We start from the raw sequence: 22842 nt of genomic DNA, 5'->3' as shown, positions 1-22842 counted from the left end.
TGCAATTGAATTGTAGGGAAAAAAAAGTGCAGTTAAAAAAAAAAAAGTATTTTTTTCTTATGCTGTGATTTCTATAGACATAGCTCTTCAAGCAATACCAGTTAAAAAAAAAAGCTTTTAACCAAGAGAACATCTGAGCACCTTGATGCCTTAAATATCTGAACCCTTAGGAAAGTTACATTTTTTTTCTTCTTTTTCTTTTTTTCTTCTTTTTATTTGGTTTTGTAGAGCTCATTCATACTGTCTTTGTTTCAGAAATGTTAGGATTACCATTAGGTGTCTGTAAGGTAAAGCTGAAAATGTTTGATTTTCCTATTAAAATCTTATAACATTCTAGAACCAAAGTATGTGTGTTTTGTCATAAGACTTGATATTAATGTAGTCAATACCATAGCATTCGAAATCATGGTATTACATAGAGATTAATTTGTGTTAGTAAGTCTGTTAAATGTGTATGTATGATAATGCACTGATTTAGGAGATATTAGAAATTTTGGGATAAATGTAGCAAAAAATGAACAATGAATAAAATACAAACCAAAAAATGTAAAGTATAAGAGCAGAATTTTCTCTCTTAGATTTGGATATTCTAGGGAAGGGTTTAAGCCTGTGTCAGATTTTTTATTTTGTCTGTATCCCCAGATGGCTGGTTTGTCACTGTTCACTTTTGGCACTTGCAGGTGACTTTGGAAGAAATATTTCTAGCAGGGATACACACCTAGTTAGAAGTTCTATTCCTTCCCCACTCAATCCAAAGCTTTTAAAAACAGTTTTGGCTGTTTAAAACCAAGAATGAGCTTGAGTTCATTCCAATTGGGTTTGAGTCTGCATGGCCATGTGGCCATATTAGGTCAGTGATGTCCCTTCCCTTATTTGCACATCAGCTGTGGTGCAAGAAACCCTTCACCTCCACTCACAGCTCATTAGCCCAAAAAATTACAGCTGATTTCCAGGTTTGAACCCATATCCTTTGGGACAAAATACAAGAGCAACCTTATTCACAACATTTTAATAAGGACTAGAGTGGAACATACAAAGTGCTGTGTGCCATAAGATGGTTTCTGAGATCATCATGGTCTAAATTATATACCTTTTTACCTAGAACTTATCAAACTCTTTAAAAAGTTTGGTAAATAAAAATAAATATTTGCATAGTAGATTTGGTTAAAGTTGAACTCCAAGCAATCTGCTAAATACATACTTTAATGCACATAAGTGAATGGTCTTATCTGCCATAGGATTTGCAATCATGTCTGTTCACTTTTGTGATCATGCACCATCTTGCACACAGCAGTCAGGAGAGCGACAGTACAATCTCAGTTAAAGTTAAGAAATACTATGGTGTCACCTCTCCTCCCACAGCCTGCTGATTGGATAAAGGAGGAGCAACACATGTGCAAGTTTTGGCCTTCCCCCTCCAAGTCTGAATGCTGCCATGTAGCAGATGACAGAAGGCTGATATCAAGTCAGATTCTGGTATTTGTATGTAAAAATACATTATTTATAAAAGAACATTGCGTTAAATGGCATTTTTAATACCTGCCTGGAGTTCAGCTTTGATATAATTTCTTTGCAAATAGTTTTTTACTCTATTTTACTTAGGCGTAAACTTCAGATGAAATATCTTTGATTTCATCTGCTGGTAATTCAAGGTTATACAGTACCTGTACATTTATTAAATAAACCTTTAGGCAGTCCTAAAAAACAGCATATCCTTATGGATTATATGTGTTTTGAAACTTTATCTAGTCTAGACTTCATTTTTTATTGAAGAGACCTATCACACCCCCGCCCCCATTTAAAACAAACTGTGTCATGCTTAATAGTAACAATATTTGCATTTTAAATTTTCCTTTAGCTCCCCTCACAAGTACCTGCATGATCTTACCAGTACCCCTCATTTACATCCCTGTAATGGGCTGCACTGCTCAGAGTAGTCACTCTGATTTAGGTTGTGTCAGCTTGCACGTAGCAGGGGGCTTGGGATTGTTTGTCACAACTGATTTCAAAGCCTATTGCTTGTCAATCAGCAGCTGGCCACACCTAATCCTGCCCACTGCTTTGTGAATTGTCAACACTACCTCTGCTACTGAAAACCTCCTACTGCGAGCTGCAGTGTCTGGGAGGGAGAGTGTGTGAGACATAAATGAATAAGACTTGGCTTAGTCAGGGAAGATAAAGGACATCTGTGTTTTTACTTTATAAGGGATATGCATCACATTGTACCTGGATTCAGGACCTGTTTAGGCTATCATTTGTGGGCTTTTAGAAGGACTTTCAAGCAAAAAATATATGCTGAAGATACAGAGTGCTTGATTTATTTATTTGCATGGCGATCTATGCAGTGCAAGACTTGTCATTGGTATAGAAACTCCTGGCACAGGATGAGGTGAATCAAGGTGGGGGCTTATTTGTGGGGTCATGTTAGATTAGTGGTAGACTCACTTTAAGTAGTTGGTATGGTTTAGTGTTAAGGACTTATTTTAGGGATAAGTATAGGCAAGAGGATAAGAGTTACTGACTGTTTTTTGTCCCTTTTACCCCTTCTTTATGGCATATTTCCTCATCCAGAGCCACTGATGCTACCTATGGCCATCAACAGAAATCAATGCCTGTATGAGGATATAGGCCTGTACTTGCATAAACAGGCACCTGCAAATGGATGTACACCACTAAATTCAGACTTTCTGGGGTTAATTTACTAAAACTGGAGACTGCAAAATTTGGTGCAGCTCTGCACAGAAACCAATCTGTTTCCATTTTTTTTGTTAAAGCCTAATTGAACAAGCTGAAGTTAGAAGCTGATTGGCTACTCAGCATAGCTGCATCAGATTTTGTACTCTGCGGTTCTTGTAAATCAACCCTTCTGTGTCCAGAGTTGAATGTCTGTTTGCACATGCATATTTATGCATGTACAGGCATATACACATGTACTACCTTTGATTTGCTCATGTATATGAGGCCTTATGGCCCCTGTCTATGGGATTACTAGAACAAATACATGGTGTGGCCCCTATTATTTTGCTCATTTTTTTTCTTTTTTTTATCAATAGGCTTTATTTATTTAATCAATAGGTTTTTTATATTTTGCTAATTTTGAGCAACTGTTGTATTTGACATGCATGTGTTAGGGGGTGGTAACGTAGAACCAAATCCAAACACAATTTTATATAAGCTTTACCATTTTACTGTATTTCCAAAAGCAATTTTCAAATCTAAATATAAAGCTTTTATCAAAATACCTAGTGATCCTGTCACAAAGGTGTTATTCAGGTACTTCTTGTTATTTGGTGACAACTTTCTTCCAATTTAGCCCCTGTAATTGAGACAGGGGTGCTTTTCAGAATTGATACAGTGTTGCAGAGATGGAATTCTGCAAGTTTACTGAACTGAAACCCTTCTCAGATGAGCAACATATCAATTAGACTAAGTAAGTACCTATGCATGCGCGGCCTGTAGGGCAGCTTATTAATTTCAATGGGTTTCCCTACCTATGAGAAAACACAAGCAAAGATGTCCCCACCCTTTTTTTTAAATTGTTCTGCACCAAAATCCAAGATCACGCATGGTTTGCCAATGTGTGAGAATGCTATTAAGAAATAATCACCCCCCACACCATGTGTCTGCTAAACAGCAGCAAGTTTCTCTGCGAGTCAAGGAATGCACACAATTTTGTGCATGTTTCTGGCATATAGTAATGTGAACCAAGCTTTAAGGTAAACAATGGAGTCCCATCTCTGCAACATTGTATTCATTCTGTATAGCAATTCACTCTCCAAAGTAGTTAATTCATTACACTGTTGGTGGTAGACACGGAAATCTCCATACACTTTATACACAGTACAGAGTTCTCCCTCAGATTATCTCCTCTTCTGGTCAAACATTCTTGAGGATTTTGTTCTCTTTGCTCTTAGATTTAAGTGTTTTAGAATGTTATATTTGCCTTACAAAAGACAATGAATACAAACTGTGCAAAAAGGTAAATCAGCGCAATTAAATATAAAGTGGTATAGTGTTAAGACCAAATAATTTGGGACACATAAAGAAAATACAGCAGCTATATAGAACCTCCTTCACTAACGGGAGAAATGAACTATAGACAAACATGTATACAGCGCTATATAAAATCAAATAAAGTGACAATGTGTGTCATATAAATCAATAAACTCGCTTACAGTGCAATATATATTCCTCTTAGGTGCAATATATAATGTCCATAAAGTGCATTCAAAGTAAAGTGCATAAGAGTCCACTAAAATATAAATATAACCGTGGTTTAAAATTCAATAAAGTGCTTGATAGATGTTTCCATATAAAAGTGCAAGTGACACCACCACCGTTTAGCCACCAGATGGCCTCTCACCTCACTGAAGCATTAAACCAGCATTGAATCCTCAATAAAAAATGCCACTTCCTGGATCGATCTCTCACCATCCCATGGACATGATATGTGAATAAAGATAATGAGGCATCTAAGTGTACAGTGCTATTATCCTTTAATTGCACTCACATGAATCGGCACAATGGGCTTGTGCGGACCGTACACGCCAAAAACAGTAGCTGTCGGGAGCCGTGCTGGTGGGTCGCCGCTTGTCTGTCCACATCTCTGTCCCCTATACGCGTGGCGTCTTATGCTTTCGCATCACGACTTCCATCCTCAGTAGGGGCGTGTGCGGTCCGTACAAGCCCATTGTGCCGATTCATGTGAGTGCAATTCTACTTTGAATGTGAATCAATTAAAGGATAATAGCAGTGTACACTAAACGGTGGTGGTGGTGTCACTTGCACTTTTATATGGAAACATCTATCAAGCACTTTATTGAATTTTAAACCAAGGTTATATTTATATTTTAGTGGACTCTTATGCACTTTACTTTGAATGCACTTTATGGACATTATATATTGCACCTAAGAGGAATATATATTGCACTGTAAGCGAGTTTATTGATTTATATGACACACATTGTCACTTTATTTGATGTTATATAGCGCTGTATACATATTTGTCTATAATGAATACAAACTGACATTTCATGTGTTACAAACATTGCGGATATTGTTTGTGACTTTTGTGTGAATTCTGAAACATTTACACAGCAATTTTTTTTTTTTTTTTTTTTATTAATTGGTCCCTAAATTTTGCTCAGGTAGAGTTTAAAATCAACTTCAACTGTTGGGAGAAGGTTTAGTGATGTGATAGTGATGCACTTAAAACACTAGCCAGCTACACTACTTAGGCTTCTCCTCAGCACTCATGCAAGCGTACCAGTGTCAGGCTCCCAACAAAACTATTTTATTGCACAGCTTATGATTCCAAACTGAGCATCCTTCTTTTTACAATTATAAATCATGCTAGAATATTGAAAAACTTACTTTTTCTGTAGGAAATGTGGCATAAAATCACACATTATTGTAAGCTTCAGAACTAGGGCAAAGCCACTAATTAGCCATCCATCCCCTAACCCATAGTACCGGTCATCATACGACTGCCTATTGACATTTAGGCCCCGTTCACACTGGGGCGATCCGACTTCCCAGCTGCCGGCACGGACTTCATAACATTGAAGTCTATGACGGTCGCTCCGGGTCGCCCCAAAGAAGCTCCGGAACCTTTTTCTAAGTCGGAGAGACTTGTGCATGTTTCTGACATATAGTAATGTGAACCAAGCTTTAAGGTAAACAATGGAGTCCCATCTCTGCAACATTGTATTCATTCTGTATAGCAATTCACTCTCCAAAGTAGTTAATTCATTACACTGTTGGTGGTAGGCACGGAAATATCCATACACTTTATACACAGTACAGAGTTCTCCCTCAGATTCTTGAGGATTTTGTTCTCTTTGCTCTTAGATTTAAATGTTTTAGAATGTTATATTTGCCTCACAGGTCGCCCCAGTGTGAACGGGGACTAAGTAATTTGACTAATCTCTATTTCAACCTTATTTTCAAAACATTTATGTACATATGTGGGCAGGACATTTAGCATTCATTTAGGGCTTAAATTCTGGTGTAAAGTAGTAATCAATAAGTAATATGCAAAGTCAAAAGCTAAAGCCCAAAAAAAAAAAAAAAACTTAAATAAAAATATATATTTAGCATAGAGACAATAATGATGTTATTTCTGCTTTTTTTTTTGTAGGCACAATCTAATTTGTTGTTCCTGTTATCAGTTACAGTAGCATATTTAGAAAACCTTTTAGAGACCAAGTTCTATCATTTTGGTTAATCCTACATGCATTTAAATGCAACAGGAACAGAATATTTGTTGATTTCTCCTTAAAAGTTCATTACAAAAATTCTGTTCAAAAATATTTAAATAATCAATAACTTCTAAAGCAGTATTAAACTCCCTTTTTTCAACCTAAATGGGCCCCCAGGTGGGTTATGCCATAATGTGCTAGTATGCACTGCATATTAGCACTCGTGTTCTCTAGTGCTGTTCCATCACCGATTCCCTGGGTTCCAGGTGCCTCCATCTTCTCCCATTCTTCCTTCCAGGTTCTGTGTGTTCGGCCTCTTAAAAAGGCCAGGCCTTGATGATGTCACTCCCGCAATTAGACATGGAAGTCACATCGCCACAGCACAGATCGGGTGCCATAATGTATACTGAGTTGCAGTGTTCCTTACCAAACCTGTGTGTCAGCGTTTTTTTTTTTTTTTTAAACTTTCAAGTTAAATACCACTTTAAAGTACACATGTGCTTAGACTATAGGCAATACAGTTTTGATATACTGTAAACTTAATCATTAAAATATCTTTAAAACAAACCCTTGCTGACATCTGTAGATGTAGGCAGTGTAGGTTAATGCATTCTCAAAGTTTACAGTTCTGGAGTCATGTTCCATTTCTTTTTTAACTGCATAAAACAGCTGTTTGTTTACAATAGACTGGTAGGATGCCAAGTCAATTTCACCAGAGAAAAAAAAAGTATATAGGAGTTGCTATTTCAGTGCCTCTGATGCTGTTTTTCTGCTTGTTAAGAAAATAATTTAACAGCCAGGGAGTTCCCTAGTCAGGGAACAAGTGCGCTTTCAATATCTCTATCTTTTTTACTTTGTGGGGACTTGAGAGTGAGTAGAGCAGGTAAGTATTCTTTTATACTGGATTCGGCCGGTCTGTCTGTGGCAGGGACGTTTGTCGGTGCTACGATCTCTTTGATATGGGACCTTTCCTTTGATTGGATACGTGCTTTATATCCTAGGTGGTATTTGAAAGTTATATGCTTTTTGAGGTTTGGATTTATCTGTATTAAATTTGTAACTGCATTCATCCCTGGTTGGGTAAATACTTTCTGTAGGGGATTTTATATTCCTTCACGTCGATCCACCTTACTGTAGGATGTGTTGTGTTATGTGATACACCTTTTATATGCTGTATTTTCATGAGTCGATTTTACAATCTTGTTTTTAATAAACTTTGTATTTTTTATGATTTGTTTTTTCTTCAACATTTTTGGGCACGCTAAAATCCCCATTGTCCTCGTCTGCAGGGTTCCCCCCCCCCCCCCGTCAGACTTTTTTTTTTTAAGATGCACTCAATTTTTAGGGGATTGTACCAGTATTTTATTTTTATTCTTCACCCAATTCCCAAGTATTCTTTTATAGTTACATGCCACAGAATTATCAGTCTAGAATGTCTGTACACATTCTTATAACATTTTTACAATTTTTATAATTATAACATATTATACTAGGCCTGTTGTCAGCTCTTCCACTGTTAAAGATGGCACTTATATTTCCTTTCTAGTTATCTACCCCCCAATTCTGTAAATATGTAATCCTTTCAATTTCTGACTGTAGTGTAAGAAATGTTAATATGCTCAAATGGTAATAGTTAATCATTTTTGTATCTTATGGACCTAAGCCAAAATGCATTTAGAAAAACTTGTAACATTAGGTCTGATGAAAATTTGAAAACAAAATCTGTGTTTTTAGGTATCCATGAAAACTTTGCTGAGTGGTCTGCATTGATAGAGTCCAAGATGACACTTTCAAAAGTTACTAAAAGTTAGAATTTGATGAAAAAAAGACAAAAACATGCAATCAGAATAATATTATCGGTACCATTTATTTTTGGAAAACAGATTCAATTTTCAAAGTGATTGTTTCTTTGGATGTGCAAGATGAAGTTTGTTTAGTTTTAGTTTAAACCCATTTTTGCAGAAACAAAAGAACCAAAAAATGTAATGTAAATTCTTCTTTACGACGTTCAGTGCATTTATTTAATTTCTTAAATGTACATCAATAGCCAGTGCTTTGAAACAGCATTGTTACTGTCTCTAATAAAAGTAAACAAAACATTACATTCAAAAAAGCCAGGTTGTTCTGTTCATGAGTTGGCAGGCATGGACATCTGTAGCCTGTACACTGCTACCCGACCAGAGACATCACCCAACATCAATTAGCTGTCATTATAAGTAGTGAACAAATAAACCACAAAAAATAAACAAAACCAAGACACAATCGAGGATGGAAGTTAGCAGGGATAGAAAAAAAAAAAGGAAAAATATGTAATACGTATTAGACAGCATTCAAACAAGATAAAATACACAGTGAATGTACACAGGAAAATAATACAAATAATACAACTGTTAAAAACAAGGGTTGACTCTTTGAAGCCTGTAGAGGCTGTCTTAAAAAAATAGCAACTCGGGGCATTTTTCACACAATATATTTCACTATTAACATATAAAACAAAGTGGTATATTTGTAAAATTAAAAATTATCCAATAAAGCTAAATTTTCCAGTTTGGAAAAAAAAAAGAGCATCAGCAAGATAGGTATTTAGAGATGAAAGGGCATATGGTTTATTAAGACTTTCAAAGTCTATTCGTGCAATTCAAGATTTCTCTTGTTGGCCAATGATGGTAAAACATGTATGTCTTCTGAACCACACACAGCAACAAGATCCCCATATTACAATTTTTATTTAAAATGAAAACAAATAATACAAAACACCTCTTAAAATGCTATTTTTGCTTTCCATGTTTTTGGTTGCAGTGTCTTGATTAAGAATGATTCAGCCTATCTGAATTAGACTTTGGAACTTTGCAGCTTTGCATACCACCCCTAATCCTTAATAATTAGGTACTACACATTTTGTATTGTTTATGTATCTTACTTAAATGGAAATTAACATTCTTGAATGTGCCTAATGATTAGATAAACTACAACCAATTTGCTGGTCTTTCTGACCAACGTGGCAACTGGAAGTTTACACAACATATGATGTTGAAACTAATATATAGCCAAGAAATACAAAGGCTATCTACAGTGTCAAAGCTTACCAGTAAATATTTGTAAAAATAATTCAGGTAATAAAGCCAGTCACCATTATCTTTACAGCTGTTAGACTGAAGCGGAGTTCATTTAGGACACTTTCTTTTGAACCATAAACATAAAAGCCAAATAAAGAACATTGTCATCCTCTCAACTTACTTTAGAAAATGTATTTGATTTAATATCATAACTGGCAATTCTTAATAAGGTTTCATTTACATAGGGAGATATGAGCTACAAATTAACATAACAATACATCAGCCATTTTTCTTTAGAATCAACCAAATACATTCAAAGTAATTTTCCATGCCACTTTCCAATTTTTTGAGGTAAACATACATTATAATATAAAGCAACAATGACACCAACCATCTTGCTCAGCAGTAAATAGTGCTTTCAACACATTCCTTTGAGGTACTGTACAAATCAACTTTCCTGAGGTTTTTTTTGTCATTTTTGCAGACAGAACATTAAAATAAAGAAACTGCAGAAATTAAGGTCCAGATTATTTTTTTCCCTGTTTTACTGTTCCACAGAACAGAGGGGATTGAGGAATACTGTTGCTCATACAATGGCAAAAATCTGGTTCTCTGTTTTTTTAACTCAGTTGTTCATCTATAGTCCAGTAATGTTTGAAGTTAAAGCTTTTCATATTAGCACATGCCACCAATGTAATTGTGAGGCAAACAAAAACATAAAATAAAGCACCAGTTTAGGCACTTGACAGCAACTAAATCTCAAGAACAGCAGAATGGAATCAACAAACAGGTTCACGTCCTTCCAATGCCAACCTACTTCCACCCTACGTCTTTCGGAGTGTTGGCTTGCTTGAACACAACTAAGCATCAACACATACCCATTGTCCCATGTGATTCAATTTAGAACATTGGCTGTTTGATGCACATTTATTTCAAGTCTACCATCACTCTGCAGATGCAAGGTTACTTGGGCTGTCTTGGTACCTTAAACAGTTAGGCCACTGCCAAAAAGGGATTCAATTCCCTATATCATCTATGTTTGTGTGCCAGCATTTCAAGTCTGTCACTGACTGCACCCAAACATTTTGTTCCATTCAATATATGTATCAAGTTCTTTTTGTGATATGCTAGGCTGAATCTTGCAGAATACGTTTTCAAAGTCTTGATATGTTACAGGTCGCAGCTGGCCAGGCATAATGGCTGAAAGGTCTGAAGGTGGTATGGCATGAAGAGGGCCTACCACAGCTTCCTGACACAAACGAGCCACATCCAGTCCAGAAAAACCTTCTGTGTGCTGGACAAGGAGGGCAACCTCTTTGTCGGTGAGACAGTAATTGTGCTGTGATAGCAGTTGTATTATTATCTGATGTCTGGCTGTGCTGTCAGGAAGGGGAATAAGAAGTCTTTTCATGAAGTATCTCCGTAGAGATTCATCTATTTCTTCAGGTTTACTTGTGGCACAGATTACAACTATTTGGTCCTCAGCAGAAGATAGAACAGTATCTAACTGCATAAGAAATTCTGTTCTCATCCTACTTATAGGACTATGTTCTTCACTCACTTGGGAAGAAAGAAGCATGTCAATGTCACTAACAAAAATCACTGAGGGCTGCCGACACCTTGCAACAAGGAATGTTGCATGGACAATCTTTTCACCTTCAGTTATCCACTTTGTGACAATATTCGAGCCAGGAAGTTTAAAGAATGTGGCACCCAGCTGACTAGCTATGCACCTGCCAAGTAAAGTTTTGCCTGTCCCTCTAGGTCCAAATAAAAGAATGCTCCGAGGCAAAGCAGTGAGTCCACTGAATGCATCAGACCGAATTACAGGCCATAAAACTTCTTCTTTTATGAAGGCCTTCACTAAATCAAGGCCAGCAATTTCATCCCAGTCAACTGGATGTCCCTGGCTGATAATTTCATTTGTTACAAGGTCAATGAGGTGTGTATCAGTATTCTTCAGCTGTTCGTCCACAGAGTGGTTGGATGAGGTAGCTGTATGAATTCCAGGGCCTTGCAGAGAGTGTGGGAGCATTTGTCTGTGGTCATCACTGTGTTCACTAATTGTAGAAGAGTTGTATTTTCCAAAAGTTTCACTTGATCTTGAATTTTTAGCAGTGCTATATGAAGGTGGGGTGAGAGCTCTAGTTGACTGACTGGTAAATTTTCTTTGCTGGTCACCAGGTCCTAGCTGTTTTGTTGGCTTGAAGGCTAATGATGTTGTTTCAGAACTTCGATCAAAGCCATTTCCCCTATTAGAATTAGAAATACTTGTGTCGGGCATTCTATACATAGGGCTATGTGAGGTTCTTTGTTGGCTGTAACTATAATTTCCATAGCTGGAATCTAAATCACTTTGCCCTGCCATGTAGAAAGCTTTTCTTTTAAGAGAGCTGGCAGAACTGTTAGACAAAGAAGATGGTGTTATCGGGGTCAACCCATGGGTCTGATAGCTATAGCCAGGTACAGTAGTGGGAGGAAGAGGAGTAGGAGCAGGAATGCCTGAAGGGAGGTAAGCTGAGGGAGGAGGTGCACTTCCAGGACTATAGCCTGAGCCAACAGTGGATTGTGGGGGATAGGTAGCAGGTGGATAGTTGTAGCTTGATAAGTTTGAGGCCCCATTGTAGCCTGGCACTAAAGCTGGTGGAGGTGGAGGTGGTGGAGGAGGTTGTAGAAGTCCCGAGCTATGAAGTGGAGATGGGTGAGGTGATGGCAGTGCAGAGGCAGACTGGCTACTGTAACTTGAATGCAGGTAGGATCCATTATATCCTGCTCCATATTCCTGAGATGGTAGCCCTGAATGCAGACTTGGTACTGTGTGACTTCCACATGTACTACTGGAATAACTAGGTTCTGTCAGGTTGCTTCCCACCCCAGGAGAACTACCTATGCTGGCAGAAACATCAGATGGAGGTATTGCAGCTCCCACTCCAGCTTTGCTTGCTGCAATAACATCGGTAACACAGTTCATAGAATAAACACCCTCAGAGTTTAAGGAACTCTGCCAAGGTTCACCTTCATTTTTCCGCCCGTTTACAAGACCTGATTGAGCTTCAGTGTAATTACTTAGAATGGGCCGTTCCATGGAACCATCCAATATTCCAGAATACTTCTCTGCATATTTCTTTAGCAGATTTGATGCGGTCAAAGCAGAGATGTCATCATTGGCCCAGGCATACTGATAGGTACGCTGCAAGTGACCTCGGTATGCTTCAACTTTGTGGGCTGGTGACCTAGTGGTTGAAGTTATATCGAAATGCTGTTCTGGCCACTGAGCATGCTCTGGCGTCCACTGCATCTTCAAGCCTATAGCAGAAATAAAACACAACAGTAAAAAATCAGCATGCTTTTGTATACTAAAAACCTTTTATATATAGACTTTTATTCAGGTGTTACAAAAATCAATGCTAATAAAACCAATCAGGTTTCCGTTTAAAAAACAAAAACATTAAACCAGTGAAAACATTAAACTCATTGGCTAGTATGGGTTAATCTCACATCACTTCCTTTTTTAAAAACTTAAAAAGCCCTGGATTTGATGGTATAAGACAAAGGGGATATTTATATAAAGTAGCTTAAAGGCAAGCATTTCGCAGTTTTAACATTTTAGTATTTGCATCTTCATGAAGCTGCTCAGAGTAATGTTACTGCTAATTTTGTTTCTTAACAATAAAACTATAAAACCCTAATTTGAACTACATTTTTTATATGTTTTTTGCCAAGTGATTTTCACAGCCTAAACACAGCTCTAAACCATTATTCCCTACATTTTTCTTATTTTGGCACATCTTTGATAAGATTGTAAACATTTTTTTTACCACTTGACTATAATGCACTTTGACACTGACAATACCAGCATTAGGTTTCAAAATAAAGGAAATGTGCCGTTAAAAAAAATGTTGCCACACTTTATAATTAGGACCCCAAATGTTTTTAGATTGCATAATTTATAAAAAAATATATAAGAAAAACATCAATTTTCTGACACCTTACTGCATGCAGCGGTTCTGTCTTTACAATATTACTTTCAGATTTATATTTCTTTTTTTCCCCCAATCTAAAAATATGAGACACAGCTGACAGATCACATCTAGGATACCTCTCTTATTTGGTGCTGAACACCTAGTTAGCGCAGCATAATGCACCCTGTGCAGAACAATATGACACAGACATTGCAGGTCATTCCATAATCCAACTCTCATCTAAAGTGGTCCACGACAGTTTCAAATCTGCTTCGTGGAGTGCAGCAAAGCAATCTCCTGGGCAGCGGTCTGTCGCTTTCATCACACAAAGCCTACAACTTGGTATGAATTACAACTGCTTTCTTTCTGCTCTGTTGTCAAACTGCTTGGAAAAAAACAAGTAACGCTTGTGTGTTGGATTGTTTCTCTAGCACATCTCTAGGGTGCAGGTATTAAACTGCACTAACCCCCTAAAAGTTTTTTTTTTTTTAGCTTTACCCTCCAGCTGTTACAGCTGGAGGCAACTGAAGAGGTTTTTGGAGCAAGAAGGATATAAATATCATAGAACTCTAGAGGAATTTCTGCCACTGCATATTGTAGAAGTTGCTGCTGCTGCTCGTAATTATAATAAAGTTATAAAATGGTACGTATGTAAATATTTAAATAGGCAAATAGGCTGCTCACTTTGCAATGGAATTTAATCATTGGGTAGCAAATGTAGTGAAAATTCACTTTGCAAAAAAAAAAAAAAAAAAGCAACATTTATTTTTAATTGCACTTTTTTGGGTGATGGAAATCAGCTAAGTTTCACCTCATTCATTAACCATTTGACAGTTAGAAGATTTGCCCCCCTTCATGACCAGGCACTGTGTTACTTCCTACTGACAATTGCAAGGTCGTGCGACACTGTACACAAATAAAGTTTATGTCCTTTTTTCCCCACAAATAGAGCTTTGTTTTGATGGTATTTGATCACCTCTGCAGTTTTTATTTTGTGCACTATAAACAAAAAAGACCAACAATTTTGAAAAAAAAAATATTTACTTTACTTTCTGCTATAAAACATATCCAAGAAAAAAATATAAAAAAATATAATTTCTTCATCAGTTTAGACCAATATGTAATCTGCTACATACTTTTGGTAAAAAAAAATCCCAATAAGCGTATATTAATTGGTTTGTGCAAAAGGTATAACGTCTACAAACTATGGGATATTTTTATAAAAGTTTTAAAAAATTGTTTACTAGTAATGGTGGCAATCAGTGACTTCTAGCAGGAACTGCAATATTGCGGTGGGCAGATCGGACACTGACACATTTTGGGAACCAGTGACACCAATACAGCAATCGGTGCTAAAAAATATGCACTGTCACTGTACTCATGACACTGGCTAGAAAGGTGTTAACATCAGGGGTAATCAAAGGGTTAACTGTATGCCTAGCCTGTGTTTTCTCACTGTGTGGGAGGTGCTTTGAAAAAAGGAAAGCATTGATCCATGTTCCTGCTTTGCATAGGTGTAACATGTTTTAAAAGGTGAACTTATCCTTTATGCTAAGGGAAAATTTCCTTGCAAAGTGAACAGCCTAGTTGCCTTTAGTAAATCAAAAACAGAGTAAAAGAAACAAGAGATAAAAGAAAAATATGAAAGAAAAAAAAAAGGTAAAGTGAAGGAGAGAAGCGGGAGGAAAAAAGAAATAGGATAGGCAAGAAAGAAAGAAAGAAAGAAAGAAAAGGAAAGAAAGAAAGAAAAGAAAAGAAAGGAAAGAAAAGAAAAGAAAGGAAAGAAAAGAAAAGAAAAGAAAAGAAAAGAAAAGAAAAGAAAAGAAAAGAAAAGAAAAGAAAAGAAAGGAAAGAAAACAAAGGAAAGAAAGGAAAGAAAAGAAAAGAAAAGAAAAGAAAGGAAAGAAAAGAAAAGAAAAGAAAGGAAAGAAGAGAAAAGAAAAGAAAGGAAAGAAAAGAAAAGAAAAGAAAAGAAAAGAAAAGAAAAGAAAGGAAAGAAAAGAAAAGAAAAGAAAGGAAAGAAAAGAAAGGAAAGAAAAGAAAGGAAAGAAAAGAAAGGAAAGAAAAGAAAGAAAAGAAAAGAAAGGAAAGAAAAGAAAAGAAAAGAAAGGAAAGAAAAGAAAGGAAAGCAAAAAAAGGAAAGAAAAGAAAGGAAGGAAAAGAAAAGAAAGGAAAGAAAAGAAAGAAAAGAAAGGAAAGAAAAGAAAAGAAAGGAAAGAAAAGAAAGGAAAGAAAAGAAAGGAAAGAAAGGAAAGAAAAGAAAGGAAAGAAAAGAAAGAAAAGAAAGGAAAGAAAAGAAAAGAAAGGAAAGAAAAGAAAGGAAAGAAAAGAAAGGAAAGAAAAGAAAAAGAAAGGGAAAGGAACAAAGAAAAAGAAAGAGAAAAGAAAAGAAAGAAGGAAAGGACAAAGAAAAAAGGAAAAGAAGGGAAAGGAAAAAAGAAGAAATAAAAGTAAAGAAAAGCAAGGGAAAATGTAATAGAAAAAAAGTGGAAGTGAAACGAAAAAGGAAAGGAAAAAGGCAAATTTGATCATTAACAGAAAAAAGAATTGAAATTAATCTATATAAAAGAGGAAATTTATTCTACAGTCAATGTTGAACACGTTTAGAAAACCTAGGGGATGTAATTTGCATTGTTTTGTAATCTAAAAATGCTGGCAATGTGTTAGTAAATTGCACAGAGCATATTGTCAACCTGAAATGTAAACAGTTGTGTCCAGATCTCCAAAGATTTCTACAATGCTGGATTATGAGCAGCATAGTACAAGCACACATCTGGAGCTTGGTTCGTTTTCAGGGGCCCAGGCTGCACGGCAGATTCTAACACAATTGTCCCCTGCAGATGCTGTCACTACAATCACTATAGTTATAGTACCCTAACAATTAACGATTCCCCTGCTGGTTCATGCTGCAGCTGTAACTAAATAGACTCAGAGGGAGACCAAAATGGATAAGGCTATGGCATCACTTTCCACTGCTGGTCAAACAGCTAAAAGCTTGAAAAATGAATCTGTATAACGAATAATATGTTGTTTGCGCTGTTCAACCCACTTCAAAATGTGCTGAGATTAAAAGAGGGTGCTCTGACAAAGAAAGTCTTTAGCCACAGTAAAGCTAGCCACATCCAGAACAGGTTTTCTTATAAGTGAGATCCAACTAAATTTAAAAATCAAGCATTTATAGGAACATTCAAATAGGAAACAACATCTTAAATGAGCCTCACTATAAAGTAGTTACCTATGTACAAAAATGTTCTGTTTTGTAAAATTTTAACCACTTGACCTCCGGAAAATATGCCCCCTTCATGACCAGGCCACTGGTTGCGATACAGCACCACGTTACTTTAACCCCTTAAGGACCAGGCCTGTTTCTGCCACTTGTTGTTTACAAGTTAAAAAGTTAAAATAATTTTTTTTTTTGCTAGAAAATTACTTAGAACCCCCAAACATATATATATATATATATATATTTTAGCAGAGACCCTAGAGAATAAAATGGAGATTGTTGCATTACGTTATGTCACACCGCATTTTTTTGGAAAAAATCTACTTTTTTGAATTAAAAAATAAGAAATCAGTAACTTTAGCTCAATTTCTTTCTATAATGTGAAAGATAATGTTATGCCGAGTACATCGATACCCAACATGTCATGCTTAAAAATTGTGCACGCTCGTGGAATAGTGGCAAACATTGGTACTTAAAAATCTCCATAGGCAATGTTTCAAACATTTCTAAAGGTTACCAGTTTCTGGTTTCAGAAGAGATCTAGTGCTAGAATTATTGCTCCTGCTCTAATGATTGCGGCGATACCTCACATGTGTGGTTAGAACACCGTTTACATAAGTGGGCGCAACTTGCATATGGGTTCGCTTCTGTGCACGAGCTCGAGGGACGGGGTGATTTCATTTTTTTATTTATTTTACCTTTTATTTTTGCACTGTCTTTTTTTTTTTTTTTTAAATTATCACTTTTATTCCTATTACAAGGAATGTAATTATTAATTATTATTACTTATTACAGGTCCTCTTTAACGTGATATCTGGGGGCAAAAAGACCTCACATCTCACATCTACACTTAAAAGCAAAAAAAGTTTTTTTTTTTTAGCAAGAAAAAAAAAAAATAGGCTCTTTAAGGCAGGGTGGAGGAAGCGACATATGACGTATATTAATTGGTTTATGCAAACGTTATAGTATATATAGTTACTATGTTATGGTATCTACAAACTATGGTATAGATCAGCGACTTATAGCGGGACTGCTATACTGCAGTGGACAATCAGACACTAACTGACACTTTGCAGAAACCAGAGAGAGACACTAATACAGTGATCTGTGCTAAAAATATGTCACTGTACTAATGACACTGGCTGGGAAGGGATTAAACCTCTAGGGATAACTGTGTGTATTGTATGTGCTATTTTTACTAGGGGAAGTGATGTTTTTTTCCCTGCTAAGCAGAGACACAAAATCCATGCTTTCCCTCCTGTCAGAATGCAGATCTGCCATGTTTACTCGGCACCCAAGTCTTAACCTGTGTGTGTCACGTATTAACCCCCAAAGCACTAGAAAATTACTGCTGCGGGGGTATGTGGGGGAGCAGAGAACAGAAGAGTGCAGCCACCAGTACAATGGGTCATTTCATTAGATGTAATTACTATCCCCTAAAAAAAAAAAAAAAACAGCTGTCCCCACTCGAAGATCATTATGAATTTTTATAGAGTGGGCACAAAGTTTAATTTATCCGTGCCCTGTGACCTCTTTTTGAGTTATACAGGGGTAAAGAAAACTCAGATGACCATGCTCGTTTGCCTAAAAACATCCAGCCTGTTTTACCTAAACAGAGGATGGTGGGAAAAACTCCCTGATGGTGTTGTTAATGGTGGTTAAAAAAATGTTGAAGCTCAATAATATAAACTGGAGACATAGTCCGGCCAGATCCAGGACATGCTGATTATGTTCTGGTGTTTTGTGAATGGGTCTTTGGCATGCTAAATGACAGTAGAGGGGGCAATAAAAGGCACATGAGGGGTCAGGAACAGAGTTGAGAACCTAGCAAGATTTTAGGAGAACTAAAAATGAATTGAGAAGAGTTGTGTCAAAAATGTAGGGATGTCAGGTGATATTATTAGCATAATGACTAATCCTGCCATTCTCCACAGGAACTGTGGTGGGTGCAGTTACTCTCCTACGCACCTTGGAACCATGCAGAAGACAACATTGGCAGATCCCTAGGTTATCACTAACAAGGCATAATACAGGAGATCAATGACCCCAGGCCCTACAATGATGCCAGAATAAAAAGTTTAAACGTTCAACCCTATATTTATATATGAGGTGTTTCAACTGCCAAAGGACTATTATTGATGTCCATCGAGTCCTGAGATTTACGCAGCTCTGCCACACAACCTTGTCTAGCAGCACAGAAGACCAGATTTTTCACTGTTGCAACTGGGTAATTCTTACTGTCCCTTCCACAGTTTGTGACTGGAAAGTGAAAGGAGAAGCATGATCCTGATGAACTCATCTTATTATCACCTTTTGCTGCTTTTCCCTCTTTTCCTTTCCCAGTCTGAACTCTGTTGTGCAGAGACTACAAGAGGCTGAAATCACATGGAATTCAGGTCCTTATAATGTTTGCATTTAAAAAAAAAAAAACATCCATTGATATATTATTGAACACAGAGCTACAATAATCTAAGTCTTTTATATCTGGAGTTTAGCTTTAATATAATAATATAAATGCTTATTGAAGCTGTTATATATCAAACACAATTCCAATTTATTTAAGGATATGAAAAATATTATAGACGGAATTTTCAATCATTGATTGTCTTGTTATAGATTGCTTGGTGTTCAGCTGACTTGCTAAGTGACACACATTCATGTCCCCTGGCTTATTTTACATGAAATCACTTTGCAGAGAGCCCATAACAATCAGTTTGATATTTCCTAAATCTTTTGCTGTTCATCTGTTCAGCTGAAAATCATTAATGTTTCACTTGACACACAACATGATCTTAAGCAAGAGACAGTTTGCCAACAATGTGGCAAGTCGATTCCCCACTGACTCTTCTTGTTTTCAAAATTTCCATACCAGAACCACACCAGTTAATTAGTGGAAAGATGCGCTACTAATTGTGTTAATTTACAAGATTTCAGTATAAAAAAAAATCAAAACCTACCATTGCTGTTATGGGCTTAAACCAATGAAATGAGACAACAGTAGATGAGGGCGTTAAAAAATTCAGTAGTGCTGCCAGCATTCATTGCAGATGTAAATTAGTATACTTGTTGTCAACCCTGTTTACAATTTAAGGTGAGATTTTTTTTATATTTTTATATTATTAAAATGTATGTAAACACTTTTTTTTTAAAGTTTTGATTAGAAAGGTTACAACACCTTTCTCTTTCTGTTTTTTAATTTTTAAATTTTTATTTTTTTTATTGCTGTCAGCAAGTGCCGATTCACACTAGTGCGGCTGCGGAGATCGCATGTAATTCGGAGCGCACTGCTCCTTCATTACATGCGATCTCCTGTGCGGATGCAAATTCAGCCATACACTTTGTATGGCTGAAATCCGCACTGCACCCGCACAAAAGGCGCACATGACCCTTTTTTTCAGCCGCATCAGGATCGGATCGCACAACGATATGCGATCAAACTGGGGGTGTCGTTAACATTTAATTGACACCCCCTGCGTATCGCATATGGCAGTGTGAACTGCCTCTTGTGCGGATGCGATGCAGGAACAGGCTGCAAATTCGCAGCCTTCCCGCATCGCACAAGTGTGAACCGGCACCAAGAGTGGTTGCTTGTTCTATTTTCATAGTGGGAAACACTATTTTCATAGTGTTCTATTTTCAATATTTTGGGTCTTCACTGTAACACTAACATAGGGACACTGGTTATGATGACAGTTATCTAAGAGGGTATTTTCCTTACTTTGAAAAGACTTCCTCTCACTTCGTGCTGTGCCTTTGGGACAGGAAGTGAAGGTGATTTTCCCCATTGGCACACAGATGGCAAAAAAATAAAAAAAAAATAAAAAAAAAGATTTTGGCACTTTTAACACAATGCTATATACAATTACATCAACATGTTAAGCTAGTAGACATACTTTTGGTTTTTACTCTGTTTTCAGAACCAGTACAAGTACAAGGCTGCCTCTGAATGGCTCTGAATGGCTGTCTCCACACCAACCAATCAGAAAAAGCCTTGAATTAATTTATAAAAATCTAAAACTTCCGATGAATGGCTGAACAGTGACCAGCCTTACTTAAATTATTGTTCTGGGAATGGGATGGGATGGGAAATTCCTCTACTGCTGCCGGAACACAGTGATTTATACTGTATGTGGCAGAGTTTATTCAGTGCTGGTAGTGGACACATCTATTAGCAAAGGAAATAGTTCATTTGGGCCAACTTGGCCCAAAATAACTATTTAGTGAGAAAGTAAAACATAAAATTAGACTTTAATTTTCTTTGTTTTAGGCTTTTTTTTTTTCTTTTCATCTGTCGATTTGACCAGTAATACCCTCCCTGTATTAGAATGAGCACTCTATGGAGGAGCAGCATAGCCAACTTTAGAAAGCAGCATTTTCACCCTGTAGAGAGGGTAGTGTTAAACTGGCCACAGATGACTCTTTTTTTTTTCCAATCAGCCAATATGCTGATTGAAAAAACTGAACAGGTCTTCTCATCCACACCAGTGAGGTGGCTGGAGGAATCCTATTGTGCTATTGTATTCTGACAAAGGGGGCTCCTCTGCTGTCAGAATACACTGATCATTGCTGCAGGGGATTGGCTGCAGGCAAAGATTGATCAAAAATTTACCAACATTCCCACTGGGAAGGAGTCAATCAAAAGATCGACTCTTGAACCTAAACGGCCATGGATGGATCGAAATTAGGCTGGTTCAGCAGGGACCCTGATTTTCGATCCATCCATGAAGTGGACAAGTAGATTTAAATGGTCTTTACATAAGTGATTAACAAATTAAAGTAGAACTTCAGCTAACACTCTTAAAGCAGTTACAGAATCAGGCCTTTTTGCTTTTGGGATAAAGAATTTAAGAATGAATAAAAGTTAACCCTTGCAAGCTTACTTGTCAGTATTAAAGGTTTGTATCAGCCCTCTAAATGCTATTTTTGTTGGACAGCTTGGTCTTCCAAAGTTAAAAAAATAACAGACTTACTGTACTGGCAGGATTGACAGGTACTAAAACTATGCTACAGGAAGACTCAGGACTCATAAAAACACTGATCATACCAAAGAGTGGTACAGTATTGATATTGACAGATGGCATCATATATGTCATGTTTTTATCTTGCTCATAGTTCTAAAACATGCAAGTTGGTCAATCTAAGTATATCTGATAGGACCAAGAGGAATCACAGCATGGCTGCGACAAAAACACAGATCTGAACAGTGAATGTACAACAATCAATTTGCAAACTATAACCACTGTATGTCTCAGGCACATTTTCTTTCTAGGAGCAGCTTCGCTTGGCAATCTTTAAACAAGGCCCCACAGGGCCTTGGCTGTCAAGCTGTATGTGGCAACATCACCAAGCTGCTGCTACAATTGAGGCACAGGAGTAAGCAGCTAATCCTGCTGCAAGCAGCTCTGGGAAATAAACAGGAAGTCAATAGATATGGACTGAGCTTTTCTTTCTTTAATCTCAGACATAGTTAATGTTCTAGTTTTGAAACACAGCCTTTAAGTGAATGCATAGTCGCTGTTAGATTTTTTTTGTTGCCTTTAGATGGTTAAATATAACTTGCACAAAATGTCAGCTTGTAAAGTAAACACGATTATCCATGTTATTAGTGTTAATATAAAAAAAAAATTATAAACCTGTTTTATACAGCATTATAAACATGGGGACAGCCATATTTACTCATTACATGTGTAGGCGCTAGTCCCTGCTTTACAGTGCGATACAATGGTCTTGGTGTGGGGGAAATGAGGGTGGAGTAGGAGATACAGGCCTTCAGAGAGAAAAATATAATGCCTTTGTCTCTCTTGTATTTTTTGTTTACATGACTGGCTCCCTTTGAGGATAATTAACAAATAACTTTTTTTTTTTAAACATTTGTATCTTCAGATTAAAGTGGTTGTAAACCTCAGACATGAAATTTGAACAAGTCATATCCTTCAACTTGTCTCAATTAAGTGTGATTCCTGTCTGCTACTTTGTTCACCTGCTATCAGCATTAATAATTTTTGACAAGATTTCCCGACACCTAGAAAAAAAAAAGGTGACAGGAGAGGGAGCTCCAGCAGACAGCCTGTGATTGACAGCCTCAGCTCTGTGTCAAAAGAGTTTTGTCCCTTCTTTCCAATCAGCTGTCAGAGCCCTCCTCAATGAGCTCTGCTATGTGTATTTTAAGATCTCTGCCTCCTGTTTCATGAAAGCTTAGACAAGCTTTATAAATTCTGGACTTTGAACGAATGTAGAGAAGAGAAGATGGGATGGCAAGCATCTATATTATAGATTTAATAAATAACTTACACCAGACAGCTTTCTTGGATAATAACTTGGCCACGGCCTTTATTTATTGGTTTATAAATTAATTAACTCATTAATCCATCAATCAATAATTTTTCACTTTTACCATTAGC

At 36.8% G+C, this 22842-nt stretch overlaps 1 protein-coding gene across 1 annotated transcript in view; it reads right to left on the bottom strand.

Annotated features, from left to right (window-relative positions):
* Window positions 1–8048: 8048 nt before the first annotated feature.
* FIGN (fidgetin, microtubule severing factor) overlaps window positions 8049–22842 on the bottom strand; it is a 252452-nt gene continuing 237658 nt past the window's right edge. Inside the window, exon 3 of the mRNA XM_082260784.1 lies at window positions 8049–12562. Within this exon, the coding sequence (XP_082116910.1) occupies window positions 10320–12562 (2243 nt within the window). The 3' untranslated portion in view covers window positions 8049–10319. The remainder of the gene's footprint in view (window positions 12563–22842) is intronic.

The sequence above is a fragment of the Pelophylax lessonae genome, assembly GCF_965119305.1.
Source record: "Pelophylax lessonae genome assembly, chromosome: 6".
In the NCBI taxonomy this organism is placed as follows: Eukaryota; Metazoa; Chordata; class Amphibia; order Anura; family Ranidae; genus Pelophylax; species Pelophylax lessonae.
The sequence above is the reverse complement of the archived record's forward strand: the minus strand, read 5'-3'. Positions and strand labels throughout refer to the sequence as shown.